The sequence below is a fragment of the Telmatherina bonti genome (assembly GCF_933228915.1).
Source record: "Telmatherina bonti genome assembly, chromosome: 5".
Classification (NCBI taxonomy): Eukaryota; Metazoa; Chordata; class Actinopteri; order Atheriniformes; family Telmatherinidae; genus Telmatherina; species Telmatherina bonti.
In genome coordinates, this window is record NC_136623.1 from 36,990,770 (window position 1) to 37,004,311 (window position 13,542).

At 44.6% G+C, this 13,542-nt stretch overlaps 1 protein-coding gene across 1 annotated transcript in view; it reads left to right on the plus strand.

Moving 5' to 3' along the window:
* The first annotated feature begins 6 nt into the window (after positions 1-6).
* ascc3 (activating signal cointegrator 1 complex subunit 3) overlaps positions 7-13,542 on the plus strand; it is a 171,392-nt gene continuing 157,856 nt past the window's right edge. The window contains exons 1-3 of the mRNA XM_079240345.1: positions 7-85; positions 926-1,061; positions 2,242-2,367. Coding sequence (XP_079096471.1) covers positions 51-85; positions 926-1,061; positions 2,242-2,367 — 297 coding nt within the window. The 5' untranslated portion in view covers positions 7-50. The remainder of the gene's footprint in view (positions 86-925; positions 1,062-2,241; positions 2,368-13,542) is intronic.

Here is a 13,542-nt window from a genome sequence, read left to right on the forward strand (position 1 = left end):
AAAAGAAGAGAGGCAAAGGAACTGACGATGGCGACTCCTCAGATGCCGTCATGACCTTTGACCCAAGAGAGATGAGAGCCCAGCGGTATGTCATCCTCAAACCTTTTCCTTCCCTTTTGTGTTTTTCGTCTTTGTTCTCTGTCTGTCCATCTCTGCTGTGAAGTATTTGCAACCATCCCTGCAAGCTCCTGCATTTTTCATGATGCGACTGCAGCCGAAGAGAAAAAAACACAGCTACACAAGAAACAAGACAAACATGGCCAATCTGCAGCTCGTGAAATCTTTTTTTCACAAACTTTAATATGAGAGGATGAAAAAAAAAAACCGAAGCAGTGATCTGTTTAATTAAAAACTTAGCATGGCCAAATCCAGTGCAGTGTGAAAGAAAGATTAGTGGAGAGGTAAGCCACTTCAGAGAAGAACATAATGCCTCATGTCTGCCTCTTGCTTTGAATCATCCATCAACTCTTATTCATTTTTAAAGCCTGAAAAATGGAGGACCTTCTATCTATCTATCTATCTATCTATCTATCTATCTATCTATCTATCTATCTATCTATCTATCTATCTATCTATCTATCTATCTATCTATCTATCTATCTATCTATCTATCTATCTATCTATCTATCTATCTATCTATCTATCTATCTATCTGTGTCTGTCTGTCTGTGTATCTATCTGTCTGTGTGTGTGTATATATATATATATATATATATATATATATATATACACACACACATTATATATATATGTGTGTGTGTGTGTATATATATATATATATATATATATATACATACACACGTGTATATGTTCACTTGACAGAAAATAAAGCAGACAATCATAAGGAGCAAATCCATGTAAAACAAGAGATAATGTTTTGTGTTTTCTATGTGTGAAGTGAGATGTACTTCTTGTGTTGATACAGAGAGCACGCCCTGCTGACTGCACGCTGTGAGCCTCTCCTCAGTAGAGAGCAAGTGTACGAACGGGTCCGATATCCTAATGTCTACGACAGCTACGCAGAAGCGACCAAGGCGCCGGCATTTGTTGGAGGAGCCAGGGTGAGACTCAGACAGCTGATCTCTAACTTTGTGTGTTCACCATGAAGAAAGGTTGGAAAAGGAGCTGCGAAGCTTTTTTGATGCGATTCAGGATTCTTTCTGAATCTGCCCATGAATTCATGATGTTGTGATTGCAGCTGGGTCTCATCACTTCTGCACAGGTTTGCAGTTTGCCCAATCAGCACAGAACATCGATGCAACCTTGACCAATCACAGCGTTCCCCCATCTCACCTGATATGCATACATAATCAACTTTACGTCCTGTTTCTGATTATGAAGACGTGGACGTGTGAGAGAGAAATACGACCTGGATCATATTGAACCAGTAATGGTTCAATATGAACCATTACTGGTTCAATATGATCCATTACTGGCCAGTAATGTTAATTCAACCTAATAAACCCAGATCACCTCCGTGCTCGGCTGTTTGAGTCATTCTGGCTCCAACCAGATAACATCACGGATCAGTGCAGGTTTTTCAGACTCCGTGCTAAAATCCTCCATCACTTCTTCTTTGGTGTCTTTTCATGACCAAAGCCAGAAAAAAACATGATATTTAGGAGGCTCAGTGCTGTAAAATGTTTAAGAAACAACCTGGTGAAACCACCAAAAAGAGATGTGAAGCGTGGGTCATCTAAAACTACCTCCCAGGAGCGTGCACGGCAGTTTCTGACACTTCTGCAGTGAAGTGGAGGTACGCCTCTTTGTAGCGCTGCAGCACTGAGAAGACTCCTCCAGATTCAACTTCTCTCACATGTCCACATGGTCATAGTCAGAAACTGGAAGTAAACCTGATGGCGTGTCAGCTGACCTGCTGTGATTGGTCAAGGAGGAGTCTGAGGAGATGGATGACCATCTGAAACTTGGGGTGTGGTTGGATGAGAGTGTCAGGACTTCCTGGTTGGCTCCGGCTGCTCTGACTTGAATGCACAAAACCACTTCAAAGCTTCTTTCTGGCAAACTGATCAATTATTCATAAGCAGAAGACGAACAGCTCAAACCGGGAACGACTTCAAATTTAGCATCAAACAGGACATAAAAACGTGACAACATAGCTTCATTCAGGGCAGGGTTAGACAAACTGGACCATTATTACAGCAGGGACATCTACATGACATGCTGTGACTGTCAGATCAAGTTAAAGGTGAAAGTTTTCCTTTTCCTGTGTTTGACGTTCAGATGCTGCTGCCTGAAGGAATCCGCAGGGAGAACAACAAGATGTATGAGGAGGTGGAGATCCCACCCAATGAGCCCATGCCTGTTGGCTTTGAAGAGAAGCCCGTCTACATCTCTGACCTGGACGAGGTTGGTGCTGCTGGGAAGTTTTGTTTGGATTTCCTGCTAAGTCTGTCTCTGAGACGGGTTTTTAGACAGTCCGTCAGATGGGACTCAACTTGTTCCTACGCAGACTTGAAGTCTTTTCTGTGATTATAGGTCCAGTGTGGTGATAAAGGTTGTTGTAATGAAAGAACGACGAACAATACAAACTTTTTTAACCCTGAATTATTCTCATAAAATCAAAAGTAATAAAAAACAACCAATTGTTCCCCAGAACCTCGAGGGTTAACGCGGTTCTAAGGGCGAAAATGGACTCAACAACAGTTGGGTGGAGCTAAACCAGCTGCCAAACCATTCTCCTTTTCATTTGCTCTTCTCAAGGTACAGCTAGATCTCCTTCACCCCAATCATCATCATCATCATCATCAGTTCCTCAGGACCAGCAGTGTGGAACTCTGTGATGATTTCTGACCCTCAGCTGGTCTATGGAGGTTTTCCAGCATTTCTATCCGTCCAGGAGGTTTACAACCCAGACACAACAACATGTAGTGTTTATTCAGACTCTAGATGGTAAATCCACCATTATTTATCACATCTTCATCACCATCACTACCATGTTGCTAAGAGACCTCTATTTTCACCTGTACATGATGATGAAGACACTTCCTGTCAGACTTTCCACCAATCAGAGAGCTTCAACTGACGGTAACGTCCAATCAGGAGCAGCCAAAGATCAACAAGTGATGAGAAAAGCAGGAAAATAATGATCCTCTGTGGCTGGAATAAAGCCAAGAAGACGTTTGGGATGCAGCTGAGGTGGAGGTGCTGCAGTGAGGACAGCAGGTAGATAGTAGCAGGAAGACGTGTGGAAACATGGAAACAGTGTGTGTGTGTGTTTCAGACGTGAGAGAATGATGTGCAGATGAGAAAAGGCTTGGTCACTGCTGATCTGTGTGTGTTATTTCTACAAACTTCTGGTTGCTCTTTATGCTGCTTTATCTGTTCATACATTCATTTTACATCATTTCAGCCTCAGAATCAGGAACGAGGTCCAACTTACAGCAAACTTCTCCCATAATTCTCTGACTTTCCTGTTTGCATTATTTATGCAGATGATGCGCGTTTATATGGATTCGCTTCATGCTTGTTGCATACGGCTGCAGCAGATGCAGGCCGTGTCAGACAGCTTTGGCGGCCGAGCTGCTGCTGCTGCCACGATCCTTCATGTTGGTGCCGTGTCTGTCATCCACTTTAATATCCAACCCAAAGTTTCCCAGCAGAACACTGCACTTTAAGGGGAAAATCGATGTCATTCACTCGAGCTGGCAGTAGTTTTAATGTTGTGTCTGAGTGGTGTGTGTAGGGTCCCTGTTATCCTTTATCTCAGTAAACAGAGAGAAGTGGGGCTGCAGAGTCCAGCTGAGCGATGTTCCTTCTAGATGGAAATGCTGTAGCTCTCAGCCAGCTGTCAGCCAACACAATGACATGTCAGCCTGACTGACACCTTGACTGACAAACCCACACCTGTACTGGTACATACACCCCCCCCCCCCCCCCCACCCCCCCCACCCCCACCCCCGCCAGGCCTCCAGAAGGGTTTACCTCCAAACAGTGCTGTGCTAGAAAGCAGCAGGATAGAAAACCAGGGTTTCAATTAGGTCTGGTCCACTGGGAAGAGGTGGACTCCAGTACAGTCCACACATCATTGTCTTTTAAAGGCTCTGCAGCTGTCCTGTCTGCTGGAGTGGGCTTTGTAATCCATCATCACCACCGCGCTGGTGGAGATGCAGTCGTTTTAAAGGTCAGCCTCTCTTCTCGGAGTTTGGCCTTTTGTTTACGAACACACTGAAAGAGAACACCTGTGAAGCTCTGATGCTTTTTGTCACACTTCAGGAGTCCACTGTAACTGCTCACCTCCACTAATCCTCCTGTCACTCATGCTAATGGACATCATCATAAAAAGGATTCCTATCCGCTGTGTGCGTGGACGCGTGTGCACGTGTCCTGAGCCGTGCCGGATTGATGAATGAATGGTTTAATCACGTCTACGCTACTGCTCTTGTTGTTTTCACGCTTAATTATGGCGACTCAGGTGTGTGTGTGTGTGTGTTTGCGCTATGAGTGGTGGCGGAACTGGGATGCATGTCACTTTCAATCCTCATCATGGTTGTCTTTGAGGACTCTGCTGCTAATTTGTCCATTAGTTCCAGAGGTGTGTCCGGAGCATTGTACAAACAGAATACTGTAAATCTGCTCTGACGTCTCTTTTTACTCTCCTCCTCCTGCTCCCTGATGTTTACAGTTTTCCCATGACAACAGTCCCAGAGTCTGGATTACCTCTCAGAACCAGGTCCCTTCCAGTCATAGTCAGTACTTCTGTAAACATGCGTGACTCAAGTGTTGTCCGTCCTTTCCAGATATACCTGAGGATGAGGAGGATAGTGCTCTGTTTGCTCTGCTCCCAAGTAGTTTCGTCCACATCTAACCTTTTAAAACCAAAGTTTCTGCAGACAGCAGACCAGTTCCCCTGTTCCACCATCAGGATGTGGTTCAGCGTGGTCCTGCTGGACCAGTTCCCCTGTTCCACCATCAGGATGTGGTTCAGCGTGGTCCTGCTGGACCAGTTCCCCTGTTCCACCATCAGGATGTGGTTCAGCGTGGTCCTGCTGGACCAGTTCTCCTGTTCCACCATCAGGATGTGGTTCAGCGTGGTCCTGCTGGACCAGTTCTCCTGTTCCACCATCAGGATGTGGTTCAGCGTGGTCCTGCTGGACCAGTTCTCCTGTTCCACCATCAGGATGTGGTTCAGCGTGGTCCTGCTGGACCAGTTCTCCTGTTCCACCATCAGGATGTGGTTCAGCGTGGTCCTGCTGGACCAGTTCTCCTGTTCCACCATCAGGATGTGGTTCAGCGTGGTCCTGCTGGACCAGTTCTCCTGTTCCACCATCAGGATGTGGTTCAGCGTGGTCCTGCTGGACCAGTTCTCCTGTTCCACCATCAGGATGTGGTTCAGCGTGGTCCTTCTGGACCAGTTCTCCTGTTCCACCATCAGGATGTGGTTCAGCGTGGTCCTGCTGGACCAGTTCTCCTGTTCCACCATCAGGATGTGGTTCAGCGTGGTCCTGCTGGACCAGTTCTCCTGTTCCACCATCAGGATGTGGTTCAGCGTGGTCCTGCTGGACCAGTTCTCCTGTTCCACCATCAGGATGTGGTTCAGCGTGGTCCTGCTGGACCAGTTCTCCTGTTCCACCATCAGGATGTGGTTCAGCGTGGTCCTGCTGGACCAGTTCTCCTGTTCCACCATCAGGATGTGGTCCAGCGTGGTCCTGCTGGACCAGTTCTCCTGTTCCACCATCAGGATGTGGTCCAGCGTGGTCCTGCTGGACCAGTTCTCCTGTTCCACCATCAGGATGTGGTTCAGCGTGGTCCTGCTGGACCAGTTCTCCTGTTCCACCATCAGGATGTGGTCCAGCGTGGTCCTGCTGGACCAGTTCTCCTGTTCCACCATCAGGATGTGGTCCAGCATGGTGGAAGGTCTTCCCTGAAAGAGACGTTGTCTGGATGGGAGCAGATGTTCCAGCATTGATGGAGCTTCCCAGATGTGGAAGCTGCCCACGCCATCGGCACTAATGCAACCCCATCCCATCAGAGATGCAGGCTGATAACAAGCTGGATGCTCCCTCTCCTCTTTAGTCTGCAGACCACCTGCACCCAACCCCGTCACAAGCATACAGAGATTCCTTTTGATTCTTGTAATTCTTTTGATATTAGGATTTTAAATTGATGAATTTTTTTCTGAATTGTCCATTTTTAGACTCAGTTTGTCTCAGATTAGTGCATATCCGACCATCTTTCCGTCTCAGAGACTCTGCCTCTGAAATTCTGCTTTTATACCCGTCATGTTACTGAACTGGAACTAATTACCCCGATTCGTTATCAATTGCTCCTCCAGATGTTTTCCAGCCTTTTGTTGCTCCTCTTGCAACTTTTTACAGACGTGTTGCTGCATCACATTCATATTTTCCATGAAGTGATAAAATCTGTGCGTTTCATTGCCTGATATGTTGTTTATCTTCTGCTGGAAGGAAAAAGGACTTGATGAGAATCTGGAAAAAACGGGATTCTCTTGTGTTTGCGTTTCACACAGAGAACCAGCTTTGCTCTGGGTTTGGGATTGTAATATAGGAATAATATGATATTTATGCTGGGGTATATGAATTATCAGTTCAGCTAGTTTGTGGTCAGTCAGACGTTTAATCGGGTTTCGTCTTCTTGCAGACAATGCGAACAGAAGCAGGCTTTGTCTACGCCCCCCTCCCCCCACTGGGGATGTAAACCGCGTAGCTGAGAACAGACGTGAGGACAGAGGAGGACAGGTTAAAGGCATTTAGAAGAGGAAGACGTCCTTGCTTCATCACAGCTGCATCGTCTGACCAGTGTTTAGCTGCAACTTCCGCTTCATTTCATCATTTTTTCAGATGAGCATGAAGTCTGTTTGTGTCAAAGTCGACATTTATTTTAATTCAGTTTGCAGTGAGAGATTAATGTGACCCCCCCTTCAGCCGTCAGGGGGGTTGAGAGGACTTCAGAGAAGATGCACTGTTGTATTGTTGCTCATAGCTCTGCTGGAAACTCTCCTCTCTCCTCCATCTTCCTCCCTCCGGGTATGTTTTATGATCTTGGACATTTTTAAAATATTTAGTTGTGAAGGATCTCCGGGTTGCAGACAGGAGGATGGGCGGGGGGGTATTCATCTTCTTTCACTTTGTAAAAGGCTTATCTCCTTTACTCTCCCCAGTTTCTCCCCAGCTCGCTCATATTTGAATGTTCCTGTGTAACCGATATAGACTGATATGGATCCTCTTCTGCTGAGTGATGTGAATTATCTGCAGTCAAGTAGTGACTCTATTCATTATCTTAAGCCCGGGCAACTCTGGAACAAAGTGCCTCACTCCTCTAAAGCTCCTGCACACAATGCCTAATAAGTCTTTATGTGCTGCGAGGAGGGCTTTGAAAGGCAGGCTGAAAAGTCTGATGCTCCCCCTCCTCCTCGTTTAGACTGAGTGCTGATTGTCATTTATTGAAAGCTGTAATGGGAAACAGGGCTGTGCGAGCCTCACTGCGCCTTTAATAGGACTGCAAAACATTAAAAGTGGCAAATTTATTAGGGTGCTTTTTAACTAATGAATGAGGATGCAAGCATGCTGCTCCTGCCACTGTGGTAAAAGCCCTCCTAATTCATCCAAACAGATATGTTACTGAGTGTGCTGTGAGAGGAAGCGCCACTCTTCAGTAGAACTGATGGATCCCACATGCACAGAAATGATGACTTCTACTTGCTGATGGACTCCGTGGCGCACACATAGACACCAGCACTGAAGAACAACTGCTCCTCCTCTTAACTACACTACGTATTGAAAGGAATCCACTCAGGGTTTCATCCCGCTCTGACAAATGGTACATCCTCACAAGGAAACTGGGATGTAAGAGAGTTGAGAACTCGGCTGTTTGTAGAGACAGAAGAGCTGTAGTATAAATAATGGCTGGTCTTCCTCCTGACGCTTCCTGCTCTGGTACGGTCCTTCCAGGCATTTCTTCTCACTGCAGCTTGGATTCTCCAACAACCAGTAAAGAGATATTTTCATCATTTTTTCAGACTTTTCAGCATCAGTGCTTAAAATTTGGGGAAAATGAATAAATTAATGGACTATTTATAATCAGTGTCTTTTTATTAATTTTTTAACCGTTGTTTGTTACATTCAACACAAACGAAGTGAACAAGTAAGCAAAAAGGATGAAACACAGCTAAAGCCCCCGACCCCTCACCAACATAGGACATCAATGGCAGCCATTGCTCAGAAAATTTTGCAGTGAATCCTCTCAGGGTAAATCCAATCTTCTCCAGATGTATACATCCTTCATCCTTCCTCCTTCATCAAACGACCATGTTGGAGGACGTGGGTCCTACAGCGATCATGTTGAACTGATGTCTGCTTACAGGAGTATCAGAAGAGACAACCTCAAATAAAGCAGAGGACAGAGATGCACTGATCTCCCACACATGTTGGAGAAAGTCTTGAAGATTGAATGCCAACATCTGCAAAGTTTAGGGCTAGTCTGAAATGAGTCCAGGGTTGCAGCGATCACACGAGGGATCCAGGTCAGACTCGAGCTTGGATACTGTGGTTTGTCTTTATACCAGTGCAGACGGTGCACCAGTTTAAGTTGGACCACTGCATGTCTAAATGAGATCGAAGAGGCATGGATCATCTGCATGGCCTCTTGCCACACTGAGTCTGATATAGTTTCATTGAAGTCAGTTGCTTTAGATTGGTCTCATGGTAAGAGCCAAACAGATCTTACGTAATGGAGCCCATCCGGCTGTCCAACATTTTGTCCACCCACTGATCAAGGGGGACATGAAGGAAAACCGTCAGAATTAGGCCTGCTACATCCTCCACAAGAAGTGAGAATTTCTTTCTTGTTCTAGAGTCCCTGAGAAGAAAATTACTCCATTTTGTGGTTAAAGGCCGTTCTCGAGGCATCAGGCTGGCACAGAAAGCACGTAGCAGAAAGTTGTCGCTGATGCAGGTAAAACGGATTATTTTGATAAAACATCCGATCAAGGTGGTGAGAAAGTACGAACATTTTTATAACACATGGCATTTAAACACACGGACTTAGCCACATGCCGTGACAAAGTTTCTCCTTAAATACGGAATAACAGAGTTCATTGTAGATTAAAGCAGACTTCACTTCCCACAGTGATCCCGTTGCAGACAAAGGTTCTCATGAAGAATGAATGGACCTGACGAAGAATCCTTTTTTTCTTGTTCCTGCTCTCGAGGCTGCAAGAATAAAGTTCTTGCTTCTCGTGGAGTACGTAACAAGCTTTAGACTGAACAAAATCTCTCAATTGCAAATATTTACAAAAAAATGCGACTTTGGAATGTTAAGTTGTTCAACCATCTGATCAAAGGAAACACAGACATTATCTGCATATTGATTGTATTCCATTCCCATCCCAGAAAGCAAATCAATCAATGAAACAGGTGCTGTAATAGCAAGTCGCTAAGCTTGAAAGACCGCCATATCTTAAGTGTGTGAAAAAGAACTGGGTTAGAAGAATAAGATGAGAAGGGCTGATTGACAGGTAGTTCAGAGCAGAGCATTGCCACTGGTCAGCGATGATTGAGCCCTTCTCCAGTTACCCAGTGAGGTCATTCATCTTTTCTTAACCAGTATGACACTCGGGGAGAGACATACCCCCCAGGTTGCGTTTCAGCTGTTACACTTTTTGCTCATTCTGGGATTTTTGCCCATTTAAACCCAAAAGAAAGAATTTGAATGAAGAATGGGAAAACTTTGGAATAGGTTAGAGAATTTTTTGGCAAAGTCATCTAATTTAAGCCGAGTTGATTCTTCCCTCCAAAGACGGGGGTAACAGTTGTCAATGTCCTGCATAACATTCGATGGTAGCTTTGTCCAGGTCTTTATAGTAATTTTTTACCCAGATAGCTAGCTTTTTAAACTTTAAGAGTTGATCTTAAAGGGCATTATTTCAGAGACCTTCCCTTTAAGAGATATTAAGGGCAACATGTCACTTTTCTTAAGGTTGACCTTACAGCCAAAATGCTTAGCGAAGTAATTACAGCAATGTAGGGGTAGACATGGAGTTTTAAAATACTAAAATGTGTCATCAGCGTAAAGAGAAGTTTTAAGCTCTACGGCTAGCCTCTTTGTGCCTTTATTATATATGCTTGGCCATACTGCTATAGCCAACGATTCCATTGCTAAAATAAACAGCAGCGGTGAAAATGGGCACCCCTGCTGAGTCGCTGAAAACAGGTTATTATTTGTGCAGAAGAGTAGAACAGTCTTGTACATTTCAGAAATTTAGCACCAAATTTAAACCTAAGGTTTTAAAAAGGTCGTCCCACTCCACCCAGTCAAAAGCATTTTCAGTGTCTTCAGCTCCTCATCTGACATGGTGAGGTGGGGGTATACGTAATATCCAACTGTTGCCTTATGTTAAAAATGGACTGGTCATGTTTCCCAAACCCTGTCTGGTCAGGTGAAACATTAGTTGGAATAACCCTTTCAAGGCACTTCGCCAATATTTTGCCATCTATATTTAAGAGTGACCCGAGTCGATAAGAACCACATTCTTATACATTTTAAGTAACATAGTGATAACAACTTAGCGTGTGGACAGTGCAAGCAATGAAGCATTTAGAGAGTTTGTGAAGACTGACAAAAGTATTGGGGACAGCAGGTCAGAAGATGTCTTGAGAAAGTCAGCTGAGAAGGCGTCGGGTCCTGGAGATTTACCATGTTGCATGTCTTTTATTGCCAAACCAACCTATCTCAGTTGCTGAGATATCCCTTAGCAAGTCATTAGCCAGATCAGAGTTAAAACAGCGTTAAATGCATCCTGTCTGCTTGTTCCAGACTTTTACATTACAGGTCGTACTGGTAAATATTGTCTCTATCAACATATGGAACAAAATGGGGATGCTCTAATATCAGTATAGAGTATTGGTCTGATACCATGTGTGTGTACTCATACTCCGTATTCATGAAACAGGGTGTTAAAATGAATATGCTAATGTGATGAGAACTTTGTCCAGAAACAAAGTTATTACTGGTGCTTTATTAAAACTCTGAATTTTGCTTTGCCTCAGTGAGAGAGACGCTGATTTTGGGATGAAGAAACTTTTTCACAGCAGTCAACCGAATCCACCAGAAACCACTTAAACTCCCTTATTTACCAAGTTTTTGACAGTTTTTACGCCTCATATTTAGAGGACGCTGCAGGATGTTCTGGTCCTCACTCCCTACCTTTTTACGGTACAAGATTTGTACTCATATTGGTACTCTGTATTAGACAGTAACTAAATGTAAACACTTCTGATTGATTCGGAAAGTTGTGGTATTGGTGTATTCTCAGAACAAAAGCAGCAAGTTGTGGATTTCCACTCATCCGTGTATTCATCAGGTCTGTTCCTGTTTCATCTGTCCTGCAGCAGACTGTGCCCTTAGACCCAGGTGAAGGTTTTTCTGCTGGGTTTTTGTCCTCTGAGGAAGTGGTGGTTTTTTCTGGCTGACACCATAGAAGAAGTGGGAAGATTTTAGCATTTAGTCTGCGGTAATTTCCTTGTAAAAAACTCTTCCCAACATGCCAGGTGATGTGTCTGGGAAGAAGCTGCAGCAGATGTTCTGCTCGTACATGAACCAGATGACAGAAAAGGAGCTTTTTCAGTTGTTCCTCCACATAAAATTCCCTGAGAGACCAACTTTTATTCTCTTGCCATCAAACCAGACTGGGTTTAATATCATTTCCCTACTTATTATTTGAATTTGTTGGATTTTAATTGTTTTCTTTATAACTGTCAGCATTGGAGCAGTTCTCCAGTCCTGACATCAGGAAGTGTGAAAGCATGATATGTTGGCAGATTATTGTTGGTGTGAAAGCACACTGTGGAAGTTGTTGTTGCGTTTGCAGCCTCTGTAATGTTCATATCGATTAGAGAATTGATTTGGTCGTATACACAGTATTGATGGTGGAGATCAGCAGAAGAGTACGAAGCAGCTTAGTGACGAGTCCAGACCTCTTACAGGGAATCACTGCAGTCAGGAGCCAACAAGAAATCATTTGTGGAAAATGATGGCTGCAGAACAATTTACTGAATGATGAAGTAATATGTCAGGATTGTAGCATCACGCCAGTATGTGGACCAAGCGGCAACCTCTGGCGGTTAAGTGAAGACTATGCAGAAGTGCATAAAACTGCAGTTCCCCCTTCATCCACTAGGGGCAGCAAAACAGAGCAAATCCCCATAGACTCCCATGTTAAAAAGACCAACTTCACAGCAGAAATAAACATGTTTACAGCAGAAATAAACATGTTTACGGTGCTGTTTATGGTGCTGTTTTACGGCCAGTCTGTCCCAGTGGATGGACTGTTTTACGGCCAGTCTGTCCCAGTGGATGGACTGTTTTACGGCCAGTCTGTCCCAGTGGATGGACTCTTTTACGGCCAGTCTGTCCCAGTGGATGGACTCTTTTACGGCCAGTCTGTCCCAGTGGATGGACTGTTTTACGGCCAGTCTGTCCCAGTGGATGGACTGTTTTACGGCCAGTCTGTCCCAGTGGATGGACTGTTTTACGGCCAGTCTGTCCCAGTGGATGGACTGTTTTACGGCCAGTCTGTCCCAGTGGATGGACTGTTTTACGGCCAGTCTGTCCCAGTGGATGGACTGTTTTACTGACTGTTTATAATTAGGGCTGAGCAGCGGTTGGACTTTTTCAGATCAGATATTGTCAGATGAAACATGGCGTGTCTGACCTGATGCACCCGGGTTTGGCAGCACTGTGGTATTTGTCTGACAGACACTCACAGCAGCAGGGAGGTATTGACCTGAAAACAGCTTGAGAACAGAAGAAGAAGGGTTCTCAGATCCAGGTTTACACTCAGAACCTCTCTCCTGGTGATGTTTGGATCAGCTTGTCTTCACAACTGCAGGGGTCACTGCAGATCAATACAAAAGACGTCCTGGTTAATCATCCTGATCCTGGGATATTCAGGATTCTCCATCCTCATGTGTGTTCAGAGATGACGGCGTCCTCATTGCTGCCCAGCTATTTAAACTGAATAATGCATCTGATGGTAGCTTAAGTCTGCTCGCCCTCTCGCCTCCATCGTTGTTTCTCATGTTTGATGTGTCCTGCATCCTAACAGGAAGCTCAATAAGCAGCTGAATGTGTCTGTTAAGGACCTGCAGAGGTGACCTGGTGCTGTTTTGGCTTCCACTTTGATGTACAGGAGTGCAGGCCAGCAAAGAAGAGGTTAAATTTAACAGCATCTATAATTAATCCACCTTGATTGCTTTTCCTGATCCAGTTTTGATGTGCCTCCTCCTCTGCACACACATCTGCTTGCTAAACAGAAAGCACAAGTCTTCAGGGTTGGTTTGGTCTGGTGGTCTGGTGGAACATGAAAACACAGCAGTTTATCCATGCTGGGAAACGGTGTGTGTGTGTGTGTTGACGTTCTAGTAGGAGGAGCTCACACAAGACAAACAGCGGAAACTTCGAAATCAAAATAATCTGCATATTATAAAGTTCTTCTCATACTAAGTCTGGTTGCAGTGATGCTGGGACATTGTGTGAGATGTCAATAAAAACAAAATCAGGGATTTC